The sequence below is a fragment of the Haematobia irritans genome, chromosome 2, assembly GCF_050003625.1.
Source record: "Haematobia irritans isolate KBUSLIRL chromosome 2, ASM5000362v1, whole genome shotgun sequence".
NCBI lineage: Eukaryota > Metazoa > Arthropoda > Insecta > Diptera > Muscidae > Haematobia > Haematobia irritans.
The window spans coordinates 121,928,836-121,956,320 of record NC_134398.1 but is presented as its reverse complement, the minus strand read 5'-3'; the positions used below and the strand labels follow the sequence as shown (position 1 = coordinate 121,956,320).

The following is a 27,485-nucleotide window of genomic DNA, read 5'->3' as shown; positions in this document are numbered from 1 at the left end:
CCAGATACCTGATATATATATATATATATATATATATATATATATATATATATATATATATATATATATATATATATATATATATATATATATATATATATATATATATATATATATATATATATATATATATATATATATATATATATATATATATATATATATATATATATATATATATAGCAATTGATGGAATGTGATACGAGAAAATAAGCGTCCGACATTTAAAGAGTTTTTTTGAGGAAATGAAGTGTGCGTCGATAAAGAAGTTAAGCTGTTCAGTTATGGCGTTTTCTTTTCTTGTAAAAAATGCACACTTTTTTTGCATTTTGCCCGGAAAATGTACTCTTTAGGTTCTTTTCTAAAAAAACAGGCAAAAGTGCGAAAAGGCTTCGAATTCTGTTGTGAAAATAGCGCCACGCATAGAGGCAAATTACGGACATTTTCAGCACTGCCAACAAACGAGAGTGCTGCCATTGCCCTTTTTCCTTCTTTGAATTCTTTTCTGCCCGCTGAAATGATAGCATTTTTTTAGGTTGCTGGTAACATTTTAAAAATGCGCATTCTGTACAGACAAAATGAAGGCAAAGGACTTTTTTCAGAAAAGAAAACACCATTAGAGTGATGCCAAACAATAGATGGTGATTCGGTGTCTAAACTCCTATCTCTAGTTAGTGAAACGTATATTAAGGACTATTAGTGTGTAAATATAACCATAGCGATAGGCGAAACATTTTTGCCGCAACGGTAAATAGAATAAGCTTGACGGCGAATAATTCCCTTTTTCACGTTTCCTAGCGTTTTTGTTGTCAATACAGCATGCTTTGACAATATTAAACAATGAAGTTGAATAAAAACATACAATGGCTTGTTATTTGTTGAGTTATTTCAAGAAAAAATAATCTACACGTGTCCAGGCAACAGCAATTCCTAGTGGTGAGTTAAAAAAATTGATAAGCGATGGCAACACTATACCAGTTTTCGCCAAGGAGTTAGAATAAGTTTTAATTTAGCGACACGCCGCTAGCCGTCACGGTATTCCGTCGCGGATTTTGGGCTTCCCATAAGAAATACACGTAAATAAGTGTTCGCCTACCGCCTATCGCTATGGTTATATTTACACACTTAAGCGGATAACATATTGAGTATGCGACATTGGACGATTATTATTACCAAAAACAATAGATGATGAAGACGGGAGAATGGGCAACGTCATGCCAAATGGTTCATTTACGGTGTTCGCTGCAAACCATTTGGTTCGATCGAACTAATCGCGTATTTTTTTTTATGCTCTTCATAACAAACATTTTGTGGAACATGGAGAACAAAAAAATATATATGTGGAATGTATGTAATAGGGCTAGGCACACAAAATTGAATATGAATTTCACAGTATGTAATTGGACATACTTTAAATAACTACCCTAATTAGTAGCAACTTCTCCAATTAGTTTTTTCACTAAATTGCAAGTTTCAAGTTTGAATGGGACCTTCATCTTGTAGTGTTTTTTTGCTATTGAAAAAATTTAATATCTCATACACATTATATAAAGATAGAATTTGAAATCTACTTTTAGATGCTAATGTGAAAGAGCTATAAGATCGAAAATATACGATTTTCACTTTTTTGTGCGAACTAATTATACAAAGCTTGAAACGAATTTTTCTCAATTATTTCTTGCCAACGTTATATTTATGCTTAGTACTAAGGGTTGAATAAATATGTGTCTGAATATACTCAAACAAAAGATTTCGTATTTATTCCGCGCTATTGCCTGGTAGTAAATTCGTTTATGCGAAAAACGAATATCTTCATATATCTCCGTAAATAGGGTCTCAAACCCAGAGATGTTAACTGATTTATGCGAAATAATATACCTGCCTATTTTTTCGTGCGAAAAATCCAGGTTTGCTTTAAAATGCTCAAAACAAAGACTTCGCATTCATTCACCGCTAACCTTTTTTATATGGAGTATAACAGTTTTTCGCGCGAAAACGCGAAGCTTTACGTTTACAACAATGAGCTATTCGTTATTGTTGTAATTTTAAAAATACGAATGACAGCTTTGTACAGCATTTGACAAATACATTTGGTGACCATTTGCTAAAAATGTCAGGTTTTTTATTCAAATCTTTTTATTTAGTCAGTACTGTGTTAATAAAAACCCATAAAATCACTTTTTGTCCGGCAATACATTTTGAGCGTTCATGAGTTAGGTTAGGTGGCCAGATTGGTTGCCGTTTGTCTTCTTTGAGTCTATAAAGTTTTCTCTACAAATTCGATTTTGAACACTTTTTTGCAGCTCCTGCACTGTTGGAAATTTTGGCAAACAGTCGAGGGAAGAAATGTAGCCTATAAAATTATGAACGACTGTGCAGTACATTCATACGACCACTCCTTGATACACCAGTTGCAATTTTATTTTCAAATTTTCGTGTTTTGTATACGAAACAACAACACAAATGCTTATTTGTAAAATAGTTATTGTTAAAAATGAAAATTAATCACATTTGTATGGCAAATCCGTATCAAGGACTGGTCGTATGAATGTACTACACAGCTGTTCATAATTTTATAGGCTACATTTCTTCCCTCGACTGTTTTCCAAAATTTCCAACAGTGCAGGAGCTGCAAAAAAAGTGTTCAAAATCGAATCGAAAAAGAAGACAAACGGCATTTAATCTGGCAAAATCCAAAAATTACTTTTCTCCTTTCACCGACTGGTATAAGTGGTTTTTTGTTTGGAGATAAAAGTTGAATTTTGCGTCGCAGTGTAATTATTCATTACTTTTTGCATTTGCTCCATTTCGGCCTTTTTCTTTTCGGTGGCATTTAATTCATAGTAGATCAGAACAGGATCCGGGGGTATTAATTGAGCCTTTTTCATAAATTTCTGTATTCGATTAATGACTTCACCGGCCATACCTTCTTCCATAAACTCTTCATTGGGTGTCATGTCCAGCCAGACCAAAGCTCATCACTATGAGCCTCAAAGTTGCCACCAACTTCTCCAGATTTGCAGTAAATTACATGAACTTCATCCAATTCAATGCGTTGATGTTCAAGTTCGAAATAAGCCATATTGAGATATTTTTGAATTTCATCATCTTCAATGGCAGCCACAATCGTATTGAAATTTATCCAAAGTCTAGAAAGAAAACCAATATTATACATTAAATTCCTAAGACCATGTTTACAAATGTTATACCTACCTTATGATCTGGTTCAGCCCTTAAAGTAACCCCACACTTTTCCCTCTCCGAACACAATTCCAATTTGGACACATTCAATTTACTTACAAAGACTCTTCTTCAATATCTTCTTATTATTTTTTTTTTCTATTCTTCTTTATTCTGCATTCTGTGGAACCTATCTCCATTTAAATTCTCTCTCATTTTCTCATATGTATGAGCTCATATCGAACCCCGTAAAGGAATCGATGGCCTCTGCTGCCATTTTCACATCTTCTTCTTCAATTGTTTTTGGTAATACCAATCAGATTTCCTGCAGTGACGCACTTGGTAATATTGTCCAAGCAAAACAGAATATACTGATATTACAAAATTAATTGCCCCTACTAAATAGAAAGTAGATTGATGAGGCCAAGGAATCACAAGAAGGAGGCTTTTCTTTGGTGTTTTATTGGTGTTTCGTTGCGTCTCCTAAAGTGAGTAAAGTGGACAAAATAGGAAAATATGACATGTATTTACGTGTGTTTTCAATGTTTGTTTTCAAGACGTGCCAATCAACGACTATAAAGATTGGACGAAGTCCTTTCACCGATTCAATTCTTTTCTTCAATTTGACCTCGGCAGTGAGCAATTACAACGACAATACCGTGTGTGTGTCAGATACAATTTCAAGCATTATTGTGGCCTTTACTGGCAAATTGTAAGATTGGGCATTAGTCGGCTGGCAGCAAGAAATTCCTGGTATCCTAAAACGGAAGAATCTAATATTATTTACTGGAGAACAAGGTAACGAAAGAAGAACCAAGTAGTGATACTTACAGAAATTGTCCGAGCTGACTTTCATTCAATCCAATCACTGGCAAGAGGCCGTGAAGGAGGAAGTCCGATATACTGGTGGTGTCAATATATAGGCTATTATGCCCGAATTTGCTAGAAAGAAGAATCAAAATTTTAATGTGTATTTTTTACCCTTGATTTGATGTGTTTGTGTTGTCCTAAGTGTCGAGTGTTAAGATTGATGTTTTCAAAAAAATTTATACTGAAATTTATTAATTGTAAAAGTTATTAATACCAGTGCTAAAGAATTGAGTGAGAGTAAGATTTGCCTTAACGTCACATAAAACGGACTAGAGTGCCAAAAGTAATTGAATTGTTTAGATAATCCACGGGTGGTGGATTGAATATCCAACTAAAGGAGCTCTCTTAGTTAGGAAATAATAATATTGATCATTTGAGGTGTTGTTGAGCCTAAAAATTTAAAAGACTTGAGTGAGCGTCTAGGCGTTTAACGTGTAGGTTAAATCTGAGTTAATGTCTCAAAAAGAAAGAAAAAAAAGAAGTAAGGTAAACTGGTGTTAGTGATTTGAGAGGTATTTGTATTGTATCAGAAAATAATAAGATAAACCATTATGCAAATAATATTTTTATATGAATGTAACCAACAATCTTTTATTTTTTTTTTTGTATATGAATAAATGTAGTTATATGTGAGTAATACAAAATTAAATCATGTTGTGCTAATTGGGTCCAGAGGGGGTATTGAATGGAAGGTTTTGTAGAGTAAATGTTAGTGGCATGTGGGGTCCTTTGTATGAAATATTTTTTTAGTGGGAAATAAAAGGGCCATGGTTGGGTGGGCAGAGTGTGGGGGCGCTCCATCAAGCTCCCATGTCAATGGTGTACGCCGTAGGTGTGATCGTTTGTTTTTTTTTGTTGACCATTGAATAGTTATATTTGAATAATTTATTGTTCGTGCATGTGGGTTGATGCATTTAGGGTTGGGACCCACTGAGAGGCAAGAGTAGCCGGGGGGGTTTGATTAGCATCAGGGAGCACGTAACAAATTTTATGACGTTTTTACAGATTTAGTTTTCACTTCAGCGGCTAAACTCGAACTTAAGGAACTCACCTTAAGGAACTATATAGGCATGTGAGGTGAGTGTCTGGGATACGGGGTTCTTGCAAAAGCAATACAATTCAGGACAACAAGAACCGTGGAAGGGAGGGCAGAGAGCGGAAGCAAAAGATCAAGCTCCCACCGTCAAATAGTGTGTCTCGTGTTGATGATCGCTTTTTTTGTTTGATGTGCAATGTTTCTATTAGTGTTCGTCCCTCTGGGCTAAAGTTGGTGAGTTGGAACCGTCTGGGATGTGTGTCGCGAGCTGTCGGAAGCCACCTTAGCACCACTATAGGGGGCACGCAAGAACTTTAGCAAAAGTTGTTAAAAACAAACAAAATTTTTTTGAGTGTAGTAGAAGGGATTTTAAAGCAAAAATGTTAAGTAAAAAATTTGTCGGAAAAGCCTAATTTTCGAGATATCGAAATCTGAAAAACGGTATTTTCCTTTATATTTTTGTTTATTCTGACAGCAATTTTTCATGAAATGAATGAAATTGCGTTTTTGGTAAAAAAATAGTACATTTTAAAGAGACCGACCCTTAATAATTGACATACATAGGTGGCCGGGGGTTTGAGACTTTCCCCTATGGACAGGGTCTAAAGTGGGCTAACGCGAACTCAAAGAGGACAGGTGGCCGGCTAACGCTAACCCACAGTGGACAGGGTTAGCGTTAGCCCACTTTGGACCGGCCATCGGACGGGATTTGAGACTTTCTCCTATGGACAGACTCCAAATTGGGCTAACGCGAACCCAGGACATCTCCGGGTCTATGTTATTCTAAATATATTACTTTTAGGATGATTATGTGCGATTGATACTAATTCCAATATACATGATAATGAAAACATTAGGGGCCAATAACTTCGACAAAAAGTGGTATATATAACATTTTCCGCAGGAGGTGCAAACCGGGCTTACCCATAAACAAATACAGTGATCTTTTCGCCACCGAAAATTCCACGAGGCATTGTTATCGACGGTTACAAATACCGTCGATTAATTCAACCTGGCAACATTATTACTGCTAGGAGTTTTAATAATTATTCAAATTCTAACAAATATTTGCTAGTACGATTGTTTATAAAACTTTACTTTTTATTTAATATTTTTGGACAAATTATAACAGTAGCTATTATGAATCCAAGAAACGCGATATGTTCATTGCGACGATGCTCTGTATAGTTCATACAGGCGTATAGTTGAAGTGTGTTAGTATTGCAGGTTTGATTCCAGACCATGTTGAAATCACAAAATCATGTTTTTTGGTGCTCATGAGCTGCCTGTATTAAGTGGGTGATTTAAATGTACCCTCTTGGCTGTATAACTCTCTACAGAGGAGTTAAATTCCAAAAGAAATGTTGAATATGGTAGTTGAATAGTTAGTCTGTAAATGACTATTGTATGGCACGATTTTGCTCCAATAACTCGGCGAATGAATTTGTACCAAGAATTTTAATCCTCTGTCTCTACCACGCCACAATCTAGACCATGGGGTGTACGCTATCCATTCATAATAGGGATATGTCCCTTCGGTCGGAAGGGAAAACAATTGAAATAGTCTATATTCTTTACGGCCATTTTCATTAGCTAACGAACTTTTAAACCGTGCTATGGACATGTCTGTCATCTTGTCTATATATTTCATATGCCAGTTAGAAACTTAACTGCTAAAAATTTCTCAGTTAAAGTTAACCGGATAGAAGATATTTCGATTTTACTTTCTTTTAACTGAGAGTTAAATTCTATCAGAGATACATGAAAATGGCCGTTAAACTGAAATATTAAAGAAAAGTAAAGGTGAGTGCGATAAAGAAATGTAAAGGTGAGCCGCTAAAACCGAAATCATTTATTTTAATGATTTTAATCATTAAAAAACGTATGAAAGTGTACATCTTTGACCCAAATTGTACGTCTTTGACTTGATGGGGAATAACCCAAAGCAACTTTTTACAATGTTTTTATTTTTTCTTTTATAACGGATTAATAAGGAAAAGTAATCGTGAAAAATTAAAATTTTAGTGCCTAAACTAAACTTAATACCCACCTTACAAACTTAATATTGGTCTTTATAGTAAAATAAACAGAGCTGCTACAAACAGTATTTGGTGTGTGTTTATTCCTTTATTTCATTGTAATATTTCATTTAACAATATAATTGTGTTATGATTTAGTTGTTGAACTGAATTCATTTAATGGTGGTGACCTTCCTTTTTGACAAATCTCAATCCACAATAGCCGCAAATGTGAGAACCAGGTTTGTCCTAAAATTAAAAAGGATAAATACAATATATGATCGGATGTGAAACTCAATTTTAATGCTTTTCGAAATATTAGGAACATTTTGTATTGTATTGTTGGTGTATCGAATATTTAAAAATGGTTATTTTATAACGGTCTCTATTTTAAACCATTTTCATCGGTCTCTATTTTAAAACATTTTTAATAAATTTAACTTATACTCTAAAGATTACTATTGGATTTAAAGCATGCATTTTCTGCTATATTATAAAATATCACTTGGAAGAGGATGTATGATAATCAATAATCAATCACAGTATTCAACACCAGTCTCAGCCAAAGCAAACATTTTCCAAGGTTGACACCATAGTTTTGCTTGGTTATTTCTCCTTATGTCGCTCCATTAGAAATCCAATTGCAAACTGGTATGGGGCAGCAAGGAATTGCTCAGAAAGTATTGGAGAATTTTCACTATTATTGAAATTTGTCGTAATAGAAATAGGAAGGCATAAGTAGCTTCATTTACAAAACATGTAGAAAGAAATTTATGTCGAATAACTTTTCCCTCTATACTTTATTTTTGTTTATTAATAACATTTCTACCAATGACACTCAAATTACAACTTACCAAATTAATGTAAACTTTAGGATGTCCCAGTGGACCGTCACCACCATCACAATACACAACACGTTCTGTGCACTCTTTGGGAGGAATCTCGTCTACCAATTTGATACCCCAGTTCTCATTCACATATCGTTTTGCATTGTTGAATCGAACATTGCGGTAATCCTTTTCATCAAACACCTAAACAAGCAAAATTAACATTAGTTGGAGTGCTAATATGAGAATTTTATACAAATTTTGGAACAATAGTAGTGAAGGAAAACGTTTGCGTAACAGAATATTCTCAGTTTGAAACTTACTTGTCCAGTGTGTGTGACACTTTCAAGATCTTTGCGTGGAGAAGAATATGACCGCAGTGAACTGGTGGCAATAGGGGCTATCATATTCTTGCCATTACGGCAAAGGAGTGGTAAATCACAAGCAATTTTGCGACAAGCCATAATGATCCAATGTAACAAAAATAATAATTTTCACACACGAACTGAGCGTATTGCGAATCTGTCAAATACCGCTGTCAATAATATTAGATTACAGTGTTGCCATGACTTATCATAAATAAGTGCTAGATTATTTATTAAGAAAAAAGGTGGGTATTAAGTTCGAGTTTAAAGTCGGGTACTCTGTTCGGTTTTTGCGTTGAAACTCCATACAAAACCAAAAAATGCGAAAAATTTGCGAAATTTTTTCCATTTGTGATACTTTGTTTTTTCGTGTTGAAAAACTGACGTTTATAGCACGGCGCCATTTGCAATGTGAATTAAGAAATAATTTATTTATTAAAAACTATTTGTGCGGGTTTATAAATCAAACACGGACCATATTTTTGTTCCGAAACTATACAAAGGATCAAAGGAATAGCAGATCAATTGCCCAAGGAAAAATAAAATGTTATTTTGTAAAAACAAGCAACAACCACCAACTTAATCCAATATCGCTCCCTGTAAAATAGCGCTCCAAGCTACCTAAAAAAACGCCAGTTTCTATGTGCGAAATAATGGTTTCCATAAAAATTTTTCGCAAGAATGAACATAGTACCGGCCTTAAAGGCCGGTACTCTGTTCGGTTTTCGCGTAGAAACTCCATACAAAACCAAAAAATGCGAAAAATTTGCGAAATTTTTTCCATTTGTGATACTTTGCTTTTTCGTGTTGAAAAACTGACGTTTATAGCATGGCGCCATTTGCAATGTGAATTAAGAAATAATTTATTTATTAAAAACTATTTGTGCGGGTTTATAAATCAAACACGGACCATATTTTTGTTCCGATACTATACAAAGGATCAAAGAAATAGCAGATCAATTGCCCAAGGAAAAATAAAATGTTATTTTGTAAAAACAAGCAACAACCACCAACTTAATCCAATATCGCTCCCTGTAAAATAGCGCTCCAAGGTACCTAAAAAACGCCGCTTTCTATGTGCGAAATAATGGTTTCCATAAAAATTTTTTGCAAGAATGACCATAGTACCGGCCTTAAGGTAGGTACTATGTTATGTTTTCGCGTTGAAATTTTCGCGGTTACTTTATTAAAACAGTTCAATATGAATCAGAAAAATTGACTCACTTGACGCGCAGTTTCTTTTTCCTAAAGATTTCGGCGAGACTTTACAGGAATATGTTTATTTTCATTTATAATTTTGATTATATAAGGAAAAATAATCGCGAAAATAAAGTGGTTTTCAACTCGAAACCCGAACATAGTACCCACCTTTATCCGCTAAAAGGTGAGTATTAAGTTCGAGTTTAAGCTGAGTACTATGTTCAGTTTTCAAGCTGAAAACCAGCTTATTTTCACGGTTACTTTTTTTAATCAATTAATTTAGAAATATTAAATGGTTCGCAATTAATGCATTGGATCTTTTCCATCCATAATTTGAGAAGACTTGATAAAAATGTAATCGTCTGCATATATATTTTTGCACTTTTAATTTAGTGTTTTGGTGAAAAACCTGAACATAGTACTCACCATTATTAAGGTGAGTACTATGTTTGGTTTTTTCACCAAAACACTAAATTAAAAGTACAAATATAATTATAAAGACGATTATATTTTGATCGAGTCTTGCTAAATAATGGATGGAAAAGATCCAAGGAATTGATTGCAAATAATTTTATATTTCTAAATTAGTTAATTAAAAAAAGTAACCGTGAAAACAAGCTGGTTTTCAGCTTGAAAACTGAACATAGTATTCAGCTTTAGCCGCTAAAATCGCTAAAGTGAAAACTAAATCAGTAAGAAAAATGCATGAAATTATACATATTTGTTGCAAATTTTATTATAACTTGATGGAGAAAAGCCCAAAGCAAATTTTCACAAAGTTTATATCCCTTAAAATGGATTATTAAAGAAAACTAATCGTGAAAAAATCATGTTTTTAGCGGCTAAACTCGAACTTAATACCCACCTAAAAACATGATTTTTTCACGATTACTTTTCTTTAATAATCCATTTTAAGGAATACAAACTTTGTGAAAATTTGCTTTGGGCTTTTCCCCATCAAGTTATAATAAAATTTGCAACAAATATGTATAATTTCATGGTTCATGCCCGCTTGTTTTCACGCTTACTTTTTGAATCATTAAAATGATAGTACTAAGTTCGTTCTAAAAATAAGGATGGTTTTCACTCGTGAAACACGAACTTGGTGGAAACCTTAATTTGAAAATACAAAATTCTGCACAAACAATGGGTTGGAACTTTTCAATCCATAAAGGTGGGTACTATGTTTGGTTTTCGTGTTGAAAATGACTTTATTTTCGCGAATACTTTTAATGAAATAATCAAAGTTTGTATTCATTAAAATGGATTATTAAAGAAAAGTAATCGTGCAAAAATGACGATTTTAGTGGCTAAACTCGAACTTAATACCCACCTTTAGCCGCAAAATCAAAAACAATCAGTAAAAACGAAATTATACCTCTTTGATACAAATTTTATTATAACTTGATTATTAGAAGAAAAGTAAGTGTGGGAAATGGCGATTTTAGCGGCTAAACTCGAATTTAATAACTACCTAAAAGTCGGTATATACCCTGCCAGCATTTCAAAGTTCCATTTCATCTTCATCGCTACCACAGACTCGTAAATGTCACTACAACCATCCTACTGTGATGGGGGGCAGCATATCATAAAGTACAAAATGTACTTCATACATGTATTTTGCCATCACTACTTTTACAAAAGCCATTTTATTTTTTGTGAAACGCCAAGCGCAACCAGCTTGTTATATTTTATTTAAATAAAAACGAAAATAAAGTTCTGAAAACATAGATTTTACGCTTAAAATTGTGAAAGGTATATTGGTGAACAATTCTTGATTTTCCAAATGGAATAAAGTGATTGTTTTTCAAATATATATATATATATATATATATATATATATATATATATATATATATATATATATATATATATATATATATATATATATATATATATATATATATATATATATATATATATATATATATATATATATATATATATATATATATATATATATATATATATATATATATATATATATATATATATATATATATATATATATATATATATATATATTTGAAAAACAATCACTTTATTCCATTTGGAAAATCAAGAATTGTTCACCAATATACCTTTCACAATTTTAAGCGTAAAATCTATGTTTTCAGAACTTTATTTTCGTTTTTATTTAAATAAAATATAACAAGCTGGTTGCGCTTGGCGTTTCACAAAAAATAAAATGGCTTTTGTAAAAGTAGTGATGGCAAAATACATGTATGAAGTACATTTTGTACTTTATGATATGCTGCCCCCCATCACAGTAGGATGGTTGTAGTGACATTTACGAGTCTGTGGTAGCGATGAAGATGAAATGGAACTTTGAAATGCTGGCAGGGTATATATATATATATTTATATATATATTTCGATGCGCAATTTACAAAATATCTATCAAATTTCTTTTAAATAAGAAATTGTAATTAAAAGGAAAGTTATAATCTTTGCTTCAAAAATTTTTTATTACATTTAGGACACCAATTTTGCAAATTTGCGTCCCTCCGTTAAAGTCGTATGTTTTTGAACTAAGGCTAATTTTCCTTAAAGTAAAGATTGAGGCTGATTAATTTGCCTACTCTTAGGATCCGACGGACGAGTTGAGCTGCATGCTGATTTATTGGTTAGTTAGTGGGGATATTCCATGATCGGAAATGATATCTAGGATTAGGATAAATGTTCTTTTTAGGGCATCTACTTTCTTTACATTGATTTTCAACGTTCGAATTATGCTTCTGTGGAGCCTATTCGAGGGATGTGCATTATTTTTAATTCAATCTATCATCTAGTTGACAGTAACCTTAGTATTGATATGATGAAGTCTAGAATTTTAGCATATTTGGATACATACTAATACATTAGTTTTATTGAATAACCTAATATTTGATCTTGTGTTTTAATATATCCGGCTGATGAGTCCTCTGTAGCTGGTCAAATCCCTCTGCCTCCACCCCGCCATGGTCCGGATCATGGTGTGTACGCTGTCCCTACGTCATGGGGACGAGGCCCTCACGGTCGGAAGGGGCGGAAAAGTGGCGAAGGGACCGTTCGTATAATAAAAACAAAAAAAGAAAAACATTTGTGATTAAATAAATCGTCCTATATATATATATATATATATATATATATATATATATATATATATATATATATATATATATATATATATATATATATATATATATATATATATATATATATATATATATATATATATATATATATATATATATATATATATATATATATATATATATATATATATATATATATATATATATATATATATATATATATATATATATATATATTTGAAAAACAATCACTTTATTCCATTTGGAAAATCAAAAATTGTTCACCAATATACCTTTCACAATTTTAAGCGTAAAATCTATGTTTTCAGAACTTTATTTTCGTTTTTATTTAAATAAAATATAACAAGCTGGTTGCGCTTGGCGTTTCACAAAAAATAAAATGGCTTTTGTAAAAGTAGTGATGGCAAAATACATGTATGAAGTACATTTTGTACTTTATGATATGCTGCTCCCCATCACAGTAGGATGGTTGTAGTGACATTTACGAGTCTGTGGTAGCGATGAAGATGAAATGGAACTTTGAAATGCTGGCAGGGTATATATATATATATTTATATATATATTTCGATGCGCAATTTACAAAATATCTATCAAATTTCTTTTAAATAAGAAATTGTAATTAAAAGGAAAGTTATAATCTTTGCTTCAAAAATTTTTTATTACATTTAGGACACCAATTTTGCAAATTTGCGTCCCTCCGTTAAAGTCGTATGTTTTTGAACTAAGGCTAATTTTCCTTAAAGTAAAGATTGAGGCTGATTAATTTGCCTACTCTTAGGATCCGACGGACGAGTTGAGCTGCATGCTGATTTATTGGTTAGTTAGTGGGGATATTCCATGATCGGAAATGATATCTAGGATTAGGATAAATGTTCTTTTTAGGGCATCTACTTTCTTTACATTGATTTTCAACGTTCGAATTATGCTTCTGTGGAGCCTATTCGAGGGATGTGCATTATTTTTAATTCAATCTATCATCTAGTTGACAGTAACCTTAGTATTGATATGATGAAGTCTAGAATTTTAGCATATTTGGATACATACTAATACATTAGTTTTATTGAATAACCTAATATTTGATCTTGTGTTTTAATATATCCGGCTGATGAGTCCTCTGTAGCTGGTCAAATCCCTCTGCCTCCACCCCGCCATGGTCCGGATCATGGTGTGTACGCTGTCCCTACGTCATGGGGACGAGGCCCTCACGGTCGGAAGGGGCGGAAAAGTGGCGAAGGGACCGTTCGTATAATAAAAACAAAAAAAGAAAAACATTTGTGATTAAATAAATCGTCCTTAAATTATTGAAACCAAGCAAACATTTGTTGAGTGCGGGAACATAACCTTTTATATCTGGCACCCAACATATTTGATATGTTATCGAAAATGTAGATCTGCAAAGTGGTACAGGGTATAATATAGTCGGCCGGTCCGACTTTGGACTTTCCTTACTTGTATTATTATAACTTATAACAATTCAAAATTATAACAATTCAAAAAGTTGATTTACTTTAAAATGAATTATTAAAAAAAGTAACAGTGAACAAATTACTGTTTAGCTTTAGACCTTTAAGAACACGCTAAAACGTCTATTGTTTTATTATACCTCATTCACATTAGGTTCGAAAAATGAAATCCCTTTATTATAAGATATATTACAGTTGAAATCTAGTTAAATTGGATTTTGGATGTGGAAAAATAGTCGACTTTTTCGATTTTGAAAGTCGACATATTAACTTCATCATTCCTCTTTTGAGTGAATTTTAGCATTAGTTAGGTTGGGAATAGTGGCAGCCCGTTATGTTTTAGGCTTACTTGGATTATTCAGTCAATTGTGCTACCACAGGCGGTGAAATACCTCTCTTATCATTGAAGTGATGCCCGATTTTATGTTTAGCTCAATCCGAACAGCTTAGCTCTTATAGCATAAAAAGAGCTGCATGATGATGCACGCGAAGCAAGTCTTTCACTCTTTCGGTTCTAACCTTTGAGTTCGTAGGTTAGTAGGGCGTTGATTTAGTTGAATTCGAATCATTCATTTTCATTTCATTCATTTATTTAGCAATATTTATGCTATTTTTAAGTACAATTATGTATAAATATCTACTTGAATTGGATTTCATTTAATTAAAATTTTTGCACTCGCTGAACCAACAATGTCGAAATTTATGGCATTTTCTTTGACTATATCATTAAATATGACGAGAATGTGCTATATGCAGCACAAAAACAAAATGGTCGGATTAGCGCAATCACATTATAACTCCACCATGAATAAACTCCGTCGCAAATGCTTGTAAACAATATAAAACAATCTTCGTGCCAGCTCCCTATAAGACACCAATTCATCATCTTTTCAATAGCCCATAACTTCGTCGAGAGATATTTGCATGCCATCACAACTCTAGAATTACTGTTATTTGTGACGGAAACAGGTTTTTTTATTTTTAACATTATGTACAATTTATTTGTGTTTAATAAAAAACAATTTTCAAATTTCAAATATTTTATATGGGAAATAATACACAATATTTTATAATTATACATAATATGTACGTATGTTTTAATATAGAAGATTCTGCTTATCTTATAACATAGTTTTATACCCATTTCCTAATACAAACATGATGAAGGCAAATTATTATTTTTATTCTTTTTATCTAAATACTTCTTTAAGACTGATTTTCTTCGTTATGAACAATTACATTTTGAACGTGTTTTGCTACAAAACTAGGAATTTGAAGCAACTAATCATAAATTTAATACTATTACGAAAAATAGTAAACTTTTCAAGTTTTTTTGGAAAAACATAGATATATAAATAAATGTAAACAATAGAGATTTTTTGACCGGAGTGTCTGCAATATAGTCCGTTGGAAAGTTTGTCATTTCCAGATTCTTTGTTCACAGCAATATAATTCGTGAAATTAAGCCAAATGTATAAGTTAAAATTTTCCAATTTCTAAATCTAATAGGCTGCTCAGATTGGACAATTAGTAGTTATACATGTAAATCATTTCCTATTCAGCTAAGCTAGGAAATATTTTGATTACAACAAAATCAATTAATACGGAAACATGTTGAAATCGAAAACGAAATTTGTCCAAAATTGAGGTAGCGATAAATAATAAAGCTGTTTTGTTGTCTTAACGGATTTGGTCCCGTATTCTAATTAGAAATAATGAATATAAGAACGAGCCAAAGGAATATCATTACTGCTTACAGTTCAAACATATTTGGAAGTCTTCAAAGGATTCAAAAACAAAAATGCTAACTTGAGAAGAAAATGCATTCAGAGTTTTTCACATTTAAACAATTTCGCGAGCAAAGGGTACAAACGACTCCCAATAAGTTATAATCTGAAATTGATAAGAATATATATTTTTAGCTTCACACTAATGGCTAGAGTTGTTTACCTGTTGTTGGTGGGCCATCTGGTCTTCCAGATACTTGACCAAATTTGCCTTGAAATCTTTTATTCGATGCAATTCGAAACGCTCCATTTCTTTTTTAATTTCAGATGAAATTTCTTCAAATTGCTGTTGACATCGCTGGACCTTTACTTGCCACTAATTTCATAGAGAAATAAAAGAAAGTAGAATATAATCATATACCCTAAATGTACCTCTTCCGCTCACCTCTTCGACCTCCTGATGAGCCTGTTCTAATTTGTCAGTCCGGTTATTTAATTCATAACGTCCGCGATTTTCACGTCTTTTGGACAATTGCATTTGAGCATGTTGCCAATTTTGAAAAACTTTAACACGCTCATGAAAAACAGATTTAATTGCAACAAATAAACCCAAATAGTCTTTAACAAATTCAGACATTATGTAAAAGTCAGAATTGGACTGCTCAGATCGTAAAATTTCTATTTTCTCCTCTACATCGGCTAAGTTAGACAGAGCTCTAGAAAGGCCGGTATGCTCTTCGCATGTACTTAGCATTGCAGCTGATTTTGCAACCAAACCTGTTAGGTTAGCAAGTTCTTTGCGCGTAGTTACCAATGACTTTAAAGCGGAATGTAATTTTTGCAAATTAGTATCTAAATTTTCGACTTCAGTAATTTTATCGTCGAACCACTGCAAATATAAAACATTAGGAAAATGCAAATAAATAAGATCTGTGTTTACCCACAGGGTCATTTTCATCCATTTTGTATGTTATCTTGTTAACAGTCGCACCAACTTTATTAAATAATCGCACCACAGCAGCTCCACTCAAAGCGGCAGTATTAACTGCACGAGGCAACTCCTGAATGAAATATCGAATTGAAAAAAATTCGGTGATTATAGATTTAGTCCAGATTTTCTTACTTGATCACTCTCCAAAAAATTTATGAAATCCAGATCGACACGCAGAACGGGGTGTTGGGCAGTTCGATTCATGTATCGTTCTAGGGCGGCTCTTCGTTGTTCGACCCATTCCACATTTGATCCATTTCCAGGTTCACTTTGTTGTGGACTTATTTTAACCTTTGTGGTTCCTGTTTATATCAAAAATCGAATTTATATGTATTGGCAGAAATACAGTGTTATTTTATGGACATACCAAAAATATTTTTAGATGGTGCTGGTGGTACAATTTTCCCTAATTTTATATATTTGCTTGCCAATAGTGAATGAATACCCAAAAAATCACTAAAACGTCGTAGAGTACTGAATTCTGTTCGCTTAAATTTTGGAATGTTTGTTTTGGTGGATACTCTTTAATAAAATGAAAAAATATGTATATATTACGTTCGATTCGTTTGTCGGCAATTTTTTCTTCCATATATGCACTCACTTGTAGGTTAGATATGAACCCATTCCATCGCCAATTTTTTGTGGTTCAGATATGGTTATTTCTATAAAATAATCCCCATTATCGGAAAGAACATCTTGCATGTTACTCGATGAAATGCGACGCTATAAGTGAACGAAATGAAATTAAATATAATTTGCGTAATTGTATATAGAATATTAGATGTTTATTTATTAGCCTATTTAAAATTACAATAAAACATAAAGCAAATACAAGAAAATTTTATTCTAATTACATTGAAACATACATTCTATGGTATTAAATCACTCAGATATCGATCTCCAAAGACAATATACTGGAATGTTGTAATTGGAAAATAAAGGTATTTAGAATTTATTCCAATTGATTCGTTGCCATTGGTGACGGATGTGGAATCCAGTTTCGACTACATTTTTAATAAAACTAATAAATAATTCGTATCTCTATAAATCTGCTGTGTCATAATATAGTTAGCTGTTATTAAAGATGTAAGAGATTGATCAGAGTTGTACCGGTACTCTGTCGGTAGACCTCTATAAAATGTGTTATGGATATTATATCGATAAAGTTTGGAATTACCTTGATAGAAAGAGTATAATGTATGGAATGATAATTCAAAAGACGTACTAAAAGACGGAGTCCAGTTATTAGCACTAAAAATACTGACAATTAAAGAACATCAATATCAACTTAATGCAAATTTATAATCTATTAATTTCATACTCTAGCCACAGCAATGATTCAACTTTTTACTCCCGAATTCGTTTTATCCAACAACAATAACCATAGACGATCAAATTAGGAGGGCAGGTTGAATAGCATAGATGTTTACAGCCTGATTTTGGTGTATGAGCAATCGGGTCCAATTTTTCACAGTGACCATCACGTTTTCAGCCAAAGGACTACTTTGAAGCATGTCCGTCGGTTTTAGTTTACTTTTCCTAGGACTCCGGTATATAGCAGTGCATACATCTTTTGTTGATTATAACGAAACAATGCGTTACTTATCTGATGAACTTCGTAGACCACAAGAGATCCAAATTACTACACGGAATATTTTGAATCAATTTCAAATGACAGCCGTTGTAGGGAAACGAATTCAAACAATGTTGGTATATGTGCCGAATTACAATCAGAATCCCCTCCCCTTTGGCCATATTTTATTAGAAAATTGTATGTGTCGTTTAACTACGCCAAAGCCTTGTATATAAGGACTTCATTAAATATGCGTATTCTACCAATTTTTTATATGTGAGCCCCTATATGTGCTTTACACTTTCATTATAATAGCATATGATGGTAAACACATTTAAATGACTTATTTTTAATACATGTATATTCATTACTAAAATGAATCATGTCCTAATTTATGTTGATAAGGAACAAAAACAATTTTTCGATAAAAGAAAAATACCATTTTGGAAACGACTAAAAACGAAAAGTTTATAAGTTTTGCTCAAACTTCAATCATCTATTAAACAAAAAATATGTTTTTAATTCCCATTGTGGACTTGATATGACAAATTTAAAAGAGAATAAACAACATCCAATAATAATATAATTGGATATAGAGACACACACACACATTCGCATTTGAGTAAGAAAACATTTAACGAGTTTGTTGTACCAGCCGATAAGCAACAAATGCAAATCTAACCTACAATACCGCTAATAAACAAAAGTGATATCCACAAACACTTTTGTACATAAATACACATTAACAGGTGACATTAATTTGGGTTGATAGACTTATGGGAAGAACTGCATATGAAGTGTAAAAATAAATTAGTAGATATTAAGCATTTAATATAACTAAATATTTCTTTTGTCTATGCATTGATGTTCTGCCACTCAACTGCTGATTGCAGACACCGCCCATTAATTCCTAACATCACTGCACTTGAATTTCTAGAAGCCGAAATGTGACATTATTTGTAAAACAATTATAGGGAATAAACTTTTTCCGATATTCGTGTTACTTGCTTTCTTACATGTATAGTTGTTTGGTTAATAATTCCATTATTGTTATTTACGGCAGGAGGTGGAACCTCTTCTTGCTCATCATTGGAACCCTCATTATTTATATCCACATCAGCAAATTCGCGTTGAATATCATCGACATTTTCCATGGACATGATGAAGAGACTGATTTAAGAACGATTATTTCTTTTATATACACTACGACCTTTTAAAAATACAATTATCACCCATAAATTGCTTTTCCACGATAAATTGTGTGTACAAAACGATTGCCAGCTGATCAAACTGTGAACTAACCAACTCTGAATTTGAATAATCCTAATCAGTGTTGCCATAAATTGTCATAGAAGTAAAAACGTCAAAATCAAAACAAAAAAAGTGCTAAAAACCTGTATGGGATATTAGGTCATTAAACCAACACAGGTAGTGCAATTATGTTAAATGTGATGTGATAGTCGTATAAATGTTATAGTTATAAGAATTTACAAATGTTTAGTGAAATTAATAAACATCTAATCAATCGTGTTTTACCTAACCACAGTGATTCTTTTACAACTATCTTAAAATGTACTTTTTCTGCTAGTTTGAAGGGGCTCTTATTGCCCTGCCAACATTTTTTGAATTTGGGGACTCTTTTGAGAATCCCCACTACGTCGAAAACAATCATATACGACATCAAAAACTCGTCGGAAAAGCGCCGTCACTATTGAGAAGTTGTACCACGCCAAGTTACTACAAAAATGTTTCGCATGAGTGCAATTATTAGGTGCCTTTATAGATCAATTTAGAACGACGCCAATAAGGGACCCTCCAAACAATCAGAAAAAGTGCATTTTAAGATAGTTGTAAAAGAATCATTGTGGTCGAGTAAAACACGTTTGTTTAGATATTTATTAATTTGATTAAACATTTACAAATTCTTAAAAATATAACATTTATACCACTATCACATTACATTTAACATAATTTTTGGCATTAATGATGATGTTGAGTTACAAGTAGCGAGTTACATGTTGCTGCGCCTATCAACCAGTGTTTTTATTCCATGGAGGCAGCGTGTCTGTAAAATATCTGAAAAACAATCACTTTATTCCATTTGGAAAATCACCAAATTGTTCACCAATATACCTTTCACAATTTTAAGCGTATAATCTATGTTTTCAGAACTTTATTTTCGTTTTTATTTAATTAAAATATAACAAGCTGGTTGCGCTTGGCGTTTCACAAAAAAAAATGGCTTTTTTAACAGTAGGGATGGCAAATTACTTGCATGTACTTTTTGATGTACCTTTTCATGATGGTTGAAGTGACATTTACGAGTCTGTGGTAACGATGAGGTTGAAATGGAACTTTGAAATGCTGGCAGGGTGGCGTCGTCTTACATTTAGGCCGGTACTCTGTTCGGTTTTCGCGTTGAAACTCCATACAAAACCAAAACATGCGAAAAACTAGCGAAATTTTTTCCATTTGTGGTACTTTGTTTTTTTTTCGAGTTGAAAAACTGACGTAACTCGCGTAGTCAGTATTTTCATAACATGGCGCCATTTGCAATGTGAATTAAGAAATAATTTATTTATTAAACTGATTTTTGTGAATTTATAACACAAAAGTGGATCTGATTATTATTTAAAAATGTAATCTGATGATTGATAAAACAAAGTATAACATGGAGTTGTATTTCCATAATAAACTAGCAACAATATCTAGCCGCTCCCTACTATATGGTAGAATATAAATAATGTACATATATAACATGAAATTTAAACACAAATGTTAACAAAATAAAAGCATTATTTGGTGAATTATATTTTACAATCGTTTCAATTGTACTGGGTATCGGGATAATAAACACACAACATAATTTAAACAAAAGGAGGCACAGCAATTGATGTTCCAAAACAAGCATTAGCACTTCAACCAACATGTATAGTATCGAGGTAGCAATAAATGGAATCACAAGAATTAATTGCTATGTTCCAAAAAATAAAATGCAGCACTGTAAAATTAGTTTTTTAATTCCAAAGATATTTGTAAAATAACTTCGCCTGCTTCTTCTTTTTCAAATTATTTATTTTGTATGCGTGTGTGTGTAAATCGAGCCACTAGTTGCGTATGTATATGTAATCATTTCGTGACAGTCTGCGATGTTGTCAATACATTTCGACGAAATAAACGCAAAAAAGTCCCAAAATGGCTGTTTTTCCCCATTAAAATATATTGTCAACACTATCATTTTTCAACGCGAAACAATGATTGAGTGGAACTTTTTTCGCACCAACAAACAGAGTACCGGCCTTTTGATGTTATTCAGCAAACAAAATGCTGCAGTTTTAGCAGTTGTTTTGCTAAAACAGCAAACAATCTGTTATTTTGGGACAGCAGACATACTGCATAAAAGTCAGTAGTTTGCTGAAATTTTCTGCAGATCTCAATTATAAAGCAAGGCATATTAATTAAAGGTAAAGTCACGAGCAAACGTGTGTACACCCCATGATATTTAGAAAGTCAAACTAAAATGACAGATCACTTAAGTTGACATTTTGTGTATGTGTAGTGTTGTTGTATTGTAACACAATGTAAATAAAAGCAATATTTATGTACACAAAGAATGTAAACAAACCTACTAAACGTATACAAAGCCTTTGACAAGATGAATGTCGATATTAGTCACCTGATTGCATGACTTTACCTCTTTAATATGCCTTGATTATAAAGTCTCTACAGTCAAATGGACAATAGTAAATTGGTACACATAAAACTTCAAACATAAAACTTCAAGCATTAAAAATAATTATTATTTTTTGATTATGCAATAACATTTGTGAACAAGCACCTCTTACCAGTTTTTACTGGATAATTATTGCCAGAAAAGTACGCGAAAAGACCTACTGTTGATGAAGTCAGTTTTGACAAATGTCAACGTCGATATGTCAAATACAAACGTCATCAAAGCATCACTTTTAAACTTGTTGTTTTGGAATATATTTTCCAAAATTTCTTTTATTACGGAGGTTATATTTCGTAAGTATTGTATTTGTCATTTAAGAAATTTGCTATACCTTTTACAGTCCTTTTGTTTTTAATAATTTTTAGATTGGAAAATTACTAGTATACCTTCATGGGAGCAACCGTCGTGCAATGGTTTGTGGCAGCCCCGAACTTGCCGACTTCTGAAAAAGAACGAGATAGCAACCCTTCAGCTGACAGACGAAAACAATTACTGGTTGCTCGCGAGTTGTTCAGTCTTCAACTGTAGCCTTTTTTTTAATAAAAGAAATTTATTTCATTGTCGCACAAATTTATATTAAATACCCTGCCAACATTTTTTGAATTTGGGGGCGCTTCTGAGAATCCCCACTACGTCGAAAATAATCATATACGACATCAAAAACTCGTCGGAAAAGCGCCGACACTATTGAGAAGTTGTACCACGCCAAGTTACTACGAAAAAGTTTCTCATCAGTGCAATTATTAGGTGCCTATTTAGATCAATTTCGAAGGACGCCAATAAGAACCCCTGCAAACTATCAGAAAAAGTGCATTTTAAGGTAATTGTAGAAGAATCATTGTGGTCAAGTAAAACACGATTGTGTAGATGTTTATTGATTTGATTAAACATTTATAATTTCTTATAAATATAACATTTTTCGGTTTATCTCATCACATTTAACATAATGTTTTGCATTAATAAAAGAATGATGTTGAGTTTTAAGTAGCAAGTTACATATTGCAGCGTCTATCAGCCAGTTTGTTTATTTTCGATGGAGACAGCGTGCCTGGAAAAATATTTGAAAAACGATCACTTTATTCTATTTGGAAAGTCGAAAATTGTTCACCATATACCTTTCACAATTTTAAGCGTAATATCTATGTTTTCAGAACTTTATTTTCGTTTTTATTTAAATAAAATATAACAAGCTGGTTGCGCTTGGCGTTTCACAAAAAATAAAATGACTCTTCTAATAGTAGTGATGGCAAAATACTTTCATGTACATTTTGTACTTTTTGATATGCTTCCCCCAACACAGTTCGCGATGGTTGTGGTGACATTTACGAGTCTGTGGTAGCGATGAGGATGAAATGGAACTTTGAAATGCTGGCAGGGTAATATAGTTTTAAATAGTTGTTAAGGTAATCGGAAGTCTTTTATTTATACAAACAACTATATTGGTGACCCCTGCAGTTCACGTATGGCACGGAATACAATTTATTTCAACTTTATTGGGGAATTGTATTCTTGGAAGCAGAGCAGCAGCAGAATTTTTTAAATTAACGTCAACTTCATCAGATTTTGTGCATGCATCGTTTTGCTATGACAAATTTTCTTTTTTGCTGATGTATACCTGTCAATACAATTTGCGACAACGAGGAAACATTGATTATAAGGAAGATTCTGGTAGTGGCGACGATTTGGACTCCAGTAATACTGAAATGTCAGAAATGGAAAACATTCTAAAACGTATGGAGGAGTTACAGAGTGAAGTTCTTTCTCTTCGAGAAGCACGGCAGCCTTCGAGTGATGTGCAACGACCTGGAATTCATCGAGTACATATACATAAGTTCGATAAGCATAATCCTGAGTTGTGGTTCGCCCAAATAGAAAGATCTTTTGCTTTGTATGACGTCACCCAAGAAGCAGACAAATTTGATATTGTTTCTGTTCACCTCGAAGATGACATACTTTTGTCTGTCGAAGACCTTATAACAAATCCTCCGGCTGAGAATAAATATACTGTTTGAAATAACGTATTGTTTCAAGATTTGCTAAATCCCCAGAATCCAAATTACGTCAATTGCTTCAAGGAGGAGAAACAGCTGGTTTGAAACCATCAGAGGTTTTGTCCCATATGAAACGTTTGGCACCTGGCAGTGGTAATGAACCCATTATTCGCACTTTATTTTTGGGACAAATGCCAGATTCAATTCAACCTTTATTGACATTGTGGGAGGAAGAGGACTTAGACAAGCTTGCGAAGATGGCAGACAAACATGGCTAATGCTAGTGTAACACCTTCTTCACGATTTGACATACATAGTTCCGTGAATGCCATAAATTCTCAAGTATCTTTGTCGGATATTTATAAGGCTATTAAAATCTGAAACGACAAATTTGATACCTTACAAATCCAACAACATGGTAAGAACAAGAATCGTCATCGATCAAGATCTCGCGAGTCAACAAAGATTCTAGTGACAATTCACTTTGCTGGTATCAACAGAAGTTTGGAGATGCTGCTCAACATTGCAAAACTAATTGCACTCGTTACAATAATACATCGGGAAACTAATGGTGCTGTCGTCAGTCCACAGGGTTGACGACAGCAACAAACTTAACACTGTTGAAGAAAACCGTTTACACATTTTCGATAAAACGCATTACAGATTATCAGTTATTCCGGACGACAGTGCTCGTGTCGAACATATCCCATATATTGTGCACATTATAAGTTAAGTCCGAAGGCATAATCGATACTGCTGCATGTTTATGGGATCGATAACACATTTACCGATTATTTAGTCATCGCCGACAAGTCGTATCGATCCGATACACAGTAAAGGGCACCTTATACGGTCGGATAAACCCTGCGACACAACACGTTGCGGCGACAAATCCGATAGTATAAAGTCGTGTTCGGCAGTCGCGGGGACGTGTTGGCATAAAATCAAAACAACTTTGATTTTTGATGGTTGGGTGGTACAAATCATTGAGTGTAAGGGGATGTTCGAGAAACATTATCAAAAACAAATTTATTTTTACATTAAAAACAGGCATTTCTGCAATGAAATTAATGATGGATCGCCAATTCTGGTTGAAAATTAAAGAAATATATAAATCTAAACCAGTATTGTGGCAAAAACGTGGAAAAATTCCATTTACAATCAATGGGAAACCAGGCGACAAGTATTTTGAAATTCATCAAGTAATTTGTAATATATTAAATGTGGATTACTTCAGGAATCATTGTTTTGACACATATACCAGGATTTTTTTTTATTATTTTCTTACATTTTTTCAGTAAAAAAATGGTTTCACCCATAAATCTTCGTACAATTTCATTGTTTGTTTATGCTTCTTCTTATTTTGCATGTTATCATCACATTTGTTCGTGCAGTGTAAAGGCCGGTACTCTGTTCGGTTTTCGCGTTGAAACTCCATACAAAACCAAAATATGCGAAAAACTAGCGAAATTTTTTCCATTTGTGGTACTTTGTTTTTTTCGAGTTGAAAAACTGACGTAACTCGCGTAGTCAGTATTTTCATAACATGGCGCCATTTGCAATGTGAATTAAGAAATAATTTATTTACTAAACTGATTTTTGTGAATTTATAACACAAAAGTGGATCTGATTATTATTTAAAAATGTAATCTGATGATTGATAAAACAAAGTATAAAGGCCGGTACTCTGTTCGGTTTTCGCGTTGAAACTCCATACAAAACCAAAAAATACGAAAAATTTGCGAAATTTTTTCCATTTGTGATACTTTGTTTTTTCGTGTTGAAAAACTGACGTTTATAGCACGGCGCCATTTGCAATTTGAATTAAGAAATAATTTATTTATTAAAAACTATTTGTGCGGGTTTATAAATCAAACACGGACCATATTTTTGTTCCGAAACTATACAAAGGATCAAAGGAATAGCAGATCAATTGCCCAAGGAAAAATAAAATGTTATTTTGTAAAAACAAGCAACAACCACCAACTTAATCCAATATCGCTCCCTGTAAAATAGCGCTCCAAGCTACCTAAAAAAACGGCGCTTTCTATAGGTAGGTACTATGTTCGGTTTCCGAAGCGAAATCCCATACAAAACCAAAAATGCGAAAAACTACCGAAATATTTTTTCATTTGTGGTACTTTGTTTTTTTCGAGTTGAAAAACTGACATAAAGTGCATAGTCCCAAATTAGGTCGGCTTTAAATCCTTCCATATGTTGAGATTAGTTAGTTTCAAAACATGGCGCCATTTGTAATGTGAATTAAGAAATAATTGATTTATTCAAATGATTTGTGTTAAATTAGAATACAAAAGTGGTTCGCGTTGTTATTTAAAAATGCAATTCGATTGACGAAATAAAAATAACGGAGTGCTATATGTATATAACATATATAACAGATGCTGCTCAACATTGCAAAACTAATTGCACTCGTTACAATAATACATCGGGAAACTAATGGTGCTGTCGTCAGTCCACAGGGTTGACGACAGCAACAAACTTAACACTGTTGAAGAAAACCGTTTACACATTTTCGATAAAACGCATTACAGATTATCAGTTATTCCGGACGACAGTGCTCGTGTCGAACATATCCCATATATTGTGCACATTATAAGTTAAGTCCGAAGGCATAATCGATACTGCTGCATGTTTATGGGATCGATAACACATTTACCGATTATTTAGTCATCGCCGACAAGTCGTATCGATCCGATACACAGTAAAGGGCACCTTATACGGTCGGATAAACCCTGCGACACAACACGTTGCGGCGACAAATCCGATAGTATAAAGTCGTGTTCGGCAGTCGCGGGGACGTGTTGGCATAAAATCAAAACAACTTTGATTTTTGATGGTTGGGTGGTACAAATCATTGAGTGTAAGGGGATGTTCGAGAAACATTATCAAAAACAAATTTATTTTTACATTAAAAACAGGCATTTCTGCAATGAAATTAATGATGGATCGCCAATTCTGGTTGAAAATTAAAGAAATATATAAATCTAAACCAGTATTGTGGCAAAAACGTGGAAAAATTCCATTTACAATCAATGGGAAACCAGGCGACAAGTATTTTGAAATTCATCAAGTAATTTGTAATATATTAAATGTGGATTACTTCAGGAATCATTGTTTTGACACATATACCAGGATTTTTTTTTATTATTTTCTTACATTTTTTCAGTAAAAAAATGGTTTCACCCATAAATCTTCGTACAATTTCATTGTTTGTTTATGCTTCTTCTTATTTTGCATGTTATCATCACATTTGTTCGTGCAGTGTAAAGGCCGGTACTCTGTTCGGTTTTCGCGTTGAAACTCCATACAAAACCAAAATATGCGAAAAACTAGCGAAATTTTTTCCATTTGTGGTACTTTGTTTTTTTCGAGTTGAAAAACTGACGTAACTCG

The 27,485-nt window shown here is 32.9% G+C and overlaps 2 protein-coding genes and 4 long non-coding RNA genes across 8 annotated transcripts; 2 read left to right on the top strand and 4 right to left on the bottom strand.

Moving 5' to 3' along the window:
- The first annotated feature begins 3,476 nt into the window (after window positions 1-3,476).
- LOC142226166 (uncharacterized) lies at window positions 3,477-4,699 on the top strand. The gene is made up of 2 exons (XR_012719617.1): window positions 3,477-3,668; window positions 3,738-4,699. It is a non-coding gene; the product is annotated as an uncharacterized LOC142226166 (long non-coding RNA).
- A 2,494-nt stretch (window positions 4,700-7,193) lies between these two features.
- On the bottom strand, window positions 7,194-8,479 carry ND-13A (NADH dehydrogenase (ubiquinone) 13 kDa A subunit). Its single transcript, XM_075296055.1, has 3 exons — window positions 8,255-8,479; window positions 7,959-8,135; window positions 7,194-7,353 (listed from the first exon to the last, which is right to left on the bottom strand). Exons 1-3 carry the CDS (start codon window positions 8,393-8,395, stop codon window positions 7,282-7,284), a joined length of 390 nt encoding a protein of 129 aa, XP_075152170.1. The 5' UTR covers window positions 8,396-8,479; the 3' UTR covers window positions 7,194-7,281.
- A 6,547-nt stretch (window positions 8,480-15,026) lies between these two features.
- On the bottom strand, window positions 15,027-19,659 carry Snx1 (sorting nexin 1). 3 transcript variants are annotated; one of them, XR_012719616.1, is made up of 9 exons: window positions 19,364-19,644; window positions 17,376-17,497; window positions 17,142-17,296; window positions 16,907-17,076; window positions 16,728-16,844; window positions 16,229-16,672; window positions 16,007-16,159; window positions 15,814-15,949; window positions 15,027-15,758 (listed from the first exon to the last, which is right to left on the bottom strand). XR_012719616.1 is itself a non-coding variant. In XM_075296054.1 (9 exons), exons 2-9 carry the CDS (start codon window positions 19,505-19,507, stop codon window positions 15,899-15,901), a joined length of 1,356 nt encoding a protein of 451 aa, XP_075152169.1. In that variant the 5' UTR covers window positions 19,508-19,517; window positions 19,580-19,659; the 3' UTR covers window positions 15,027-15,898. The 3 variants fall into 3 exon arrangements, 2 of the variants coding, with proteins under 2 accessions (XP_075152169.1, XP_075152168.1); XM_075296054.1 differs by having other exon boundaries at window positions 15,027-15,949; window positions 19,364-19,517; window positions 19,580-19,659; XM_075296053.1 differs by having other exon boundaries at window positions 15,027-15,949.
- Window positions 19,660-20,209: 550 nt separating this feature from the next.
- On the bottom strand, window positions 20,210-21,543 carry LOC142223930 (uncharacterized). Its single transcript, XR_012718972.1, has 2 exons — window positions 20,481-21,543; window positions 20,210-20,423 (listed from the first exon to the last, which is right to left on the bottom strand). It is a non-coding gene; the product is annotated as an uncharacterized LOC142223930 (long non-coding RNA).
- A 761-nt stretch (window positions 21,544-22,304) lies between these two features.
- On the top strand, window positions 22,305-22,789 carry LOC142223929 (uncharacterized). The gene is made up of 2 exons (XR_012718971.1): window positions 22,305-22,373; window positions 22,446-22,789. It is a non-coding gene; the product is annotated as an uncharacterized LOC142223929 (long non-coding RNA).
- A 129-nt stretch (window positions 22,790-22,918) lies between these two features.
- On the bottom strand, window positions 22,919-23,395 carry LOC142223928 (uncharacterized). Its single transcript, XR_012718970.1, has 2 exons — window positions 23,196-23,395; window positions 22,919-23,128 (listed from the first exon to the last, which is right to left on the bottom strand). It is a non-coding gene; the product is annotated as an uncharacterized LOC142223928 (long non-coding RNA).
- Between the last annotated feature and the right edge of the window lie 4,090 nt (window positions 23,396-27,485).

What these genes read in the sequence shown, in the direction of transcription:
- ND-13A (XM_075296055.1), bottom strand. Translation starts at nt 8,395, where the DNA reads ATGGCTTGTCGCAAAATTGCTTGTGATTTACCACTCCTTTGCCGTAAT. An exon ending in GTGTCACACACACTGGACAA is followed by an intron (nt 8,136 to 8,254) that starts GTAAGTTTCAAA and finishes TTGCTTGTTTAG; the next exon opens with GTGTTTGATGAAAAGGATTA. An exon ending in CTAAAGTTTACATTAATTTG is followed by an intron (nt 7,354 to 7,958) that starts GTAAGTTGTAAT and finishes TTTTAATTTTAG; the next exon opens with GACAAACCTGGTTCTCACAT.
- Snx1 (XM_075296054.1), bottom strand. Translation starts at nt 19,507, where the DNA reads ATGTCCATGGAAAATGTCGATGATATTCAACGCGAATTTGCTGATGTG. An exon ending in GGTTCATATCTAACCTACAA is followed by an intron (nt 17,297 to 17,375) that starts GTGAGTGCATAT and finishes ATTTTATTAAAG; the next exon opens with AGTATCCACCAAAACAAACA. An exon ending in ACCATCTAAAAATATTTTTG is followed by an intron (nt 17,077 to 17,141) that starts GTATGTCCATAA and finishes TGATATAAACAG; the next exon opens with GAACCACAAAGGTTAAAATA.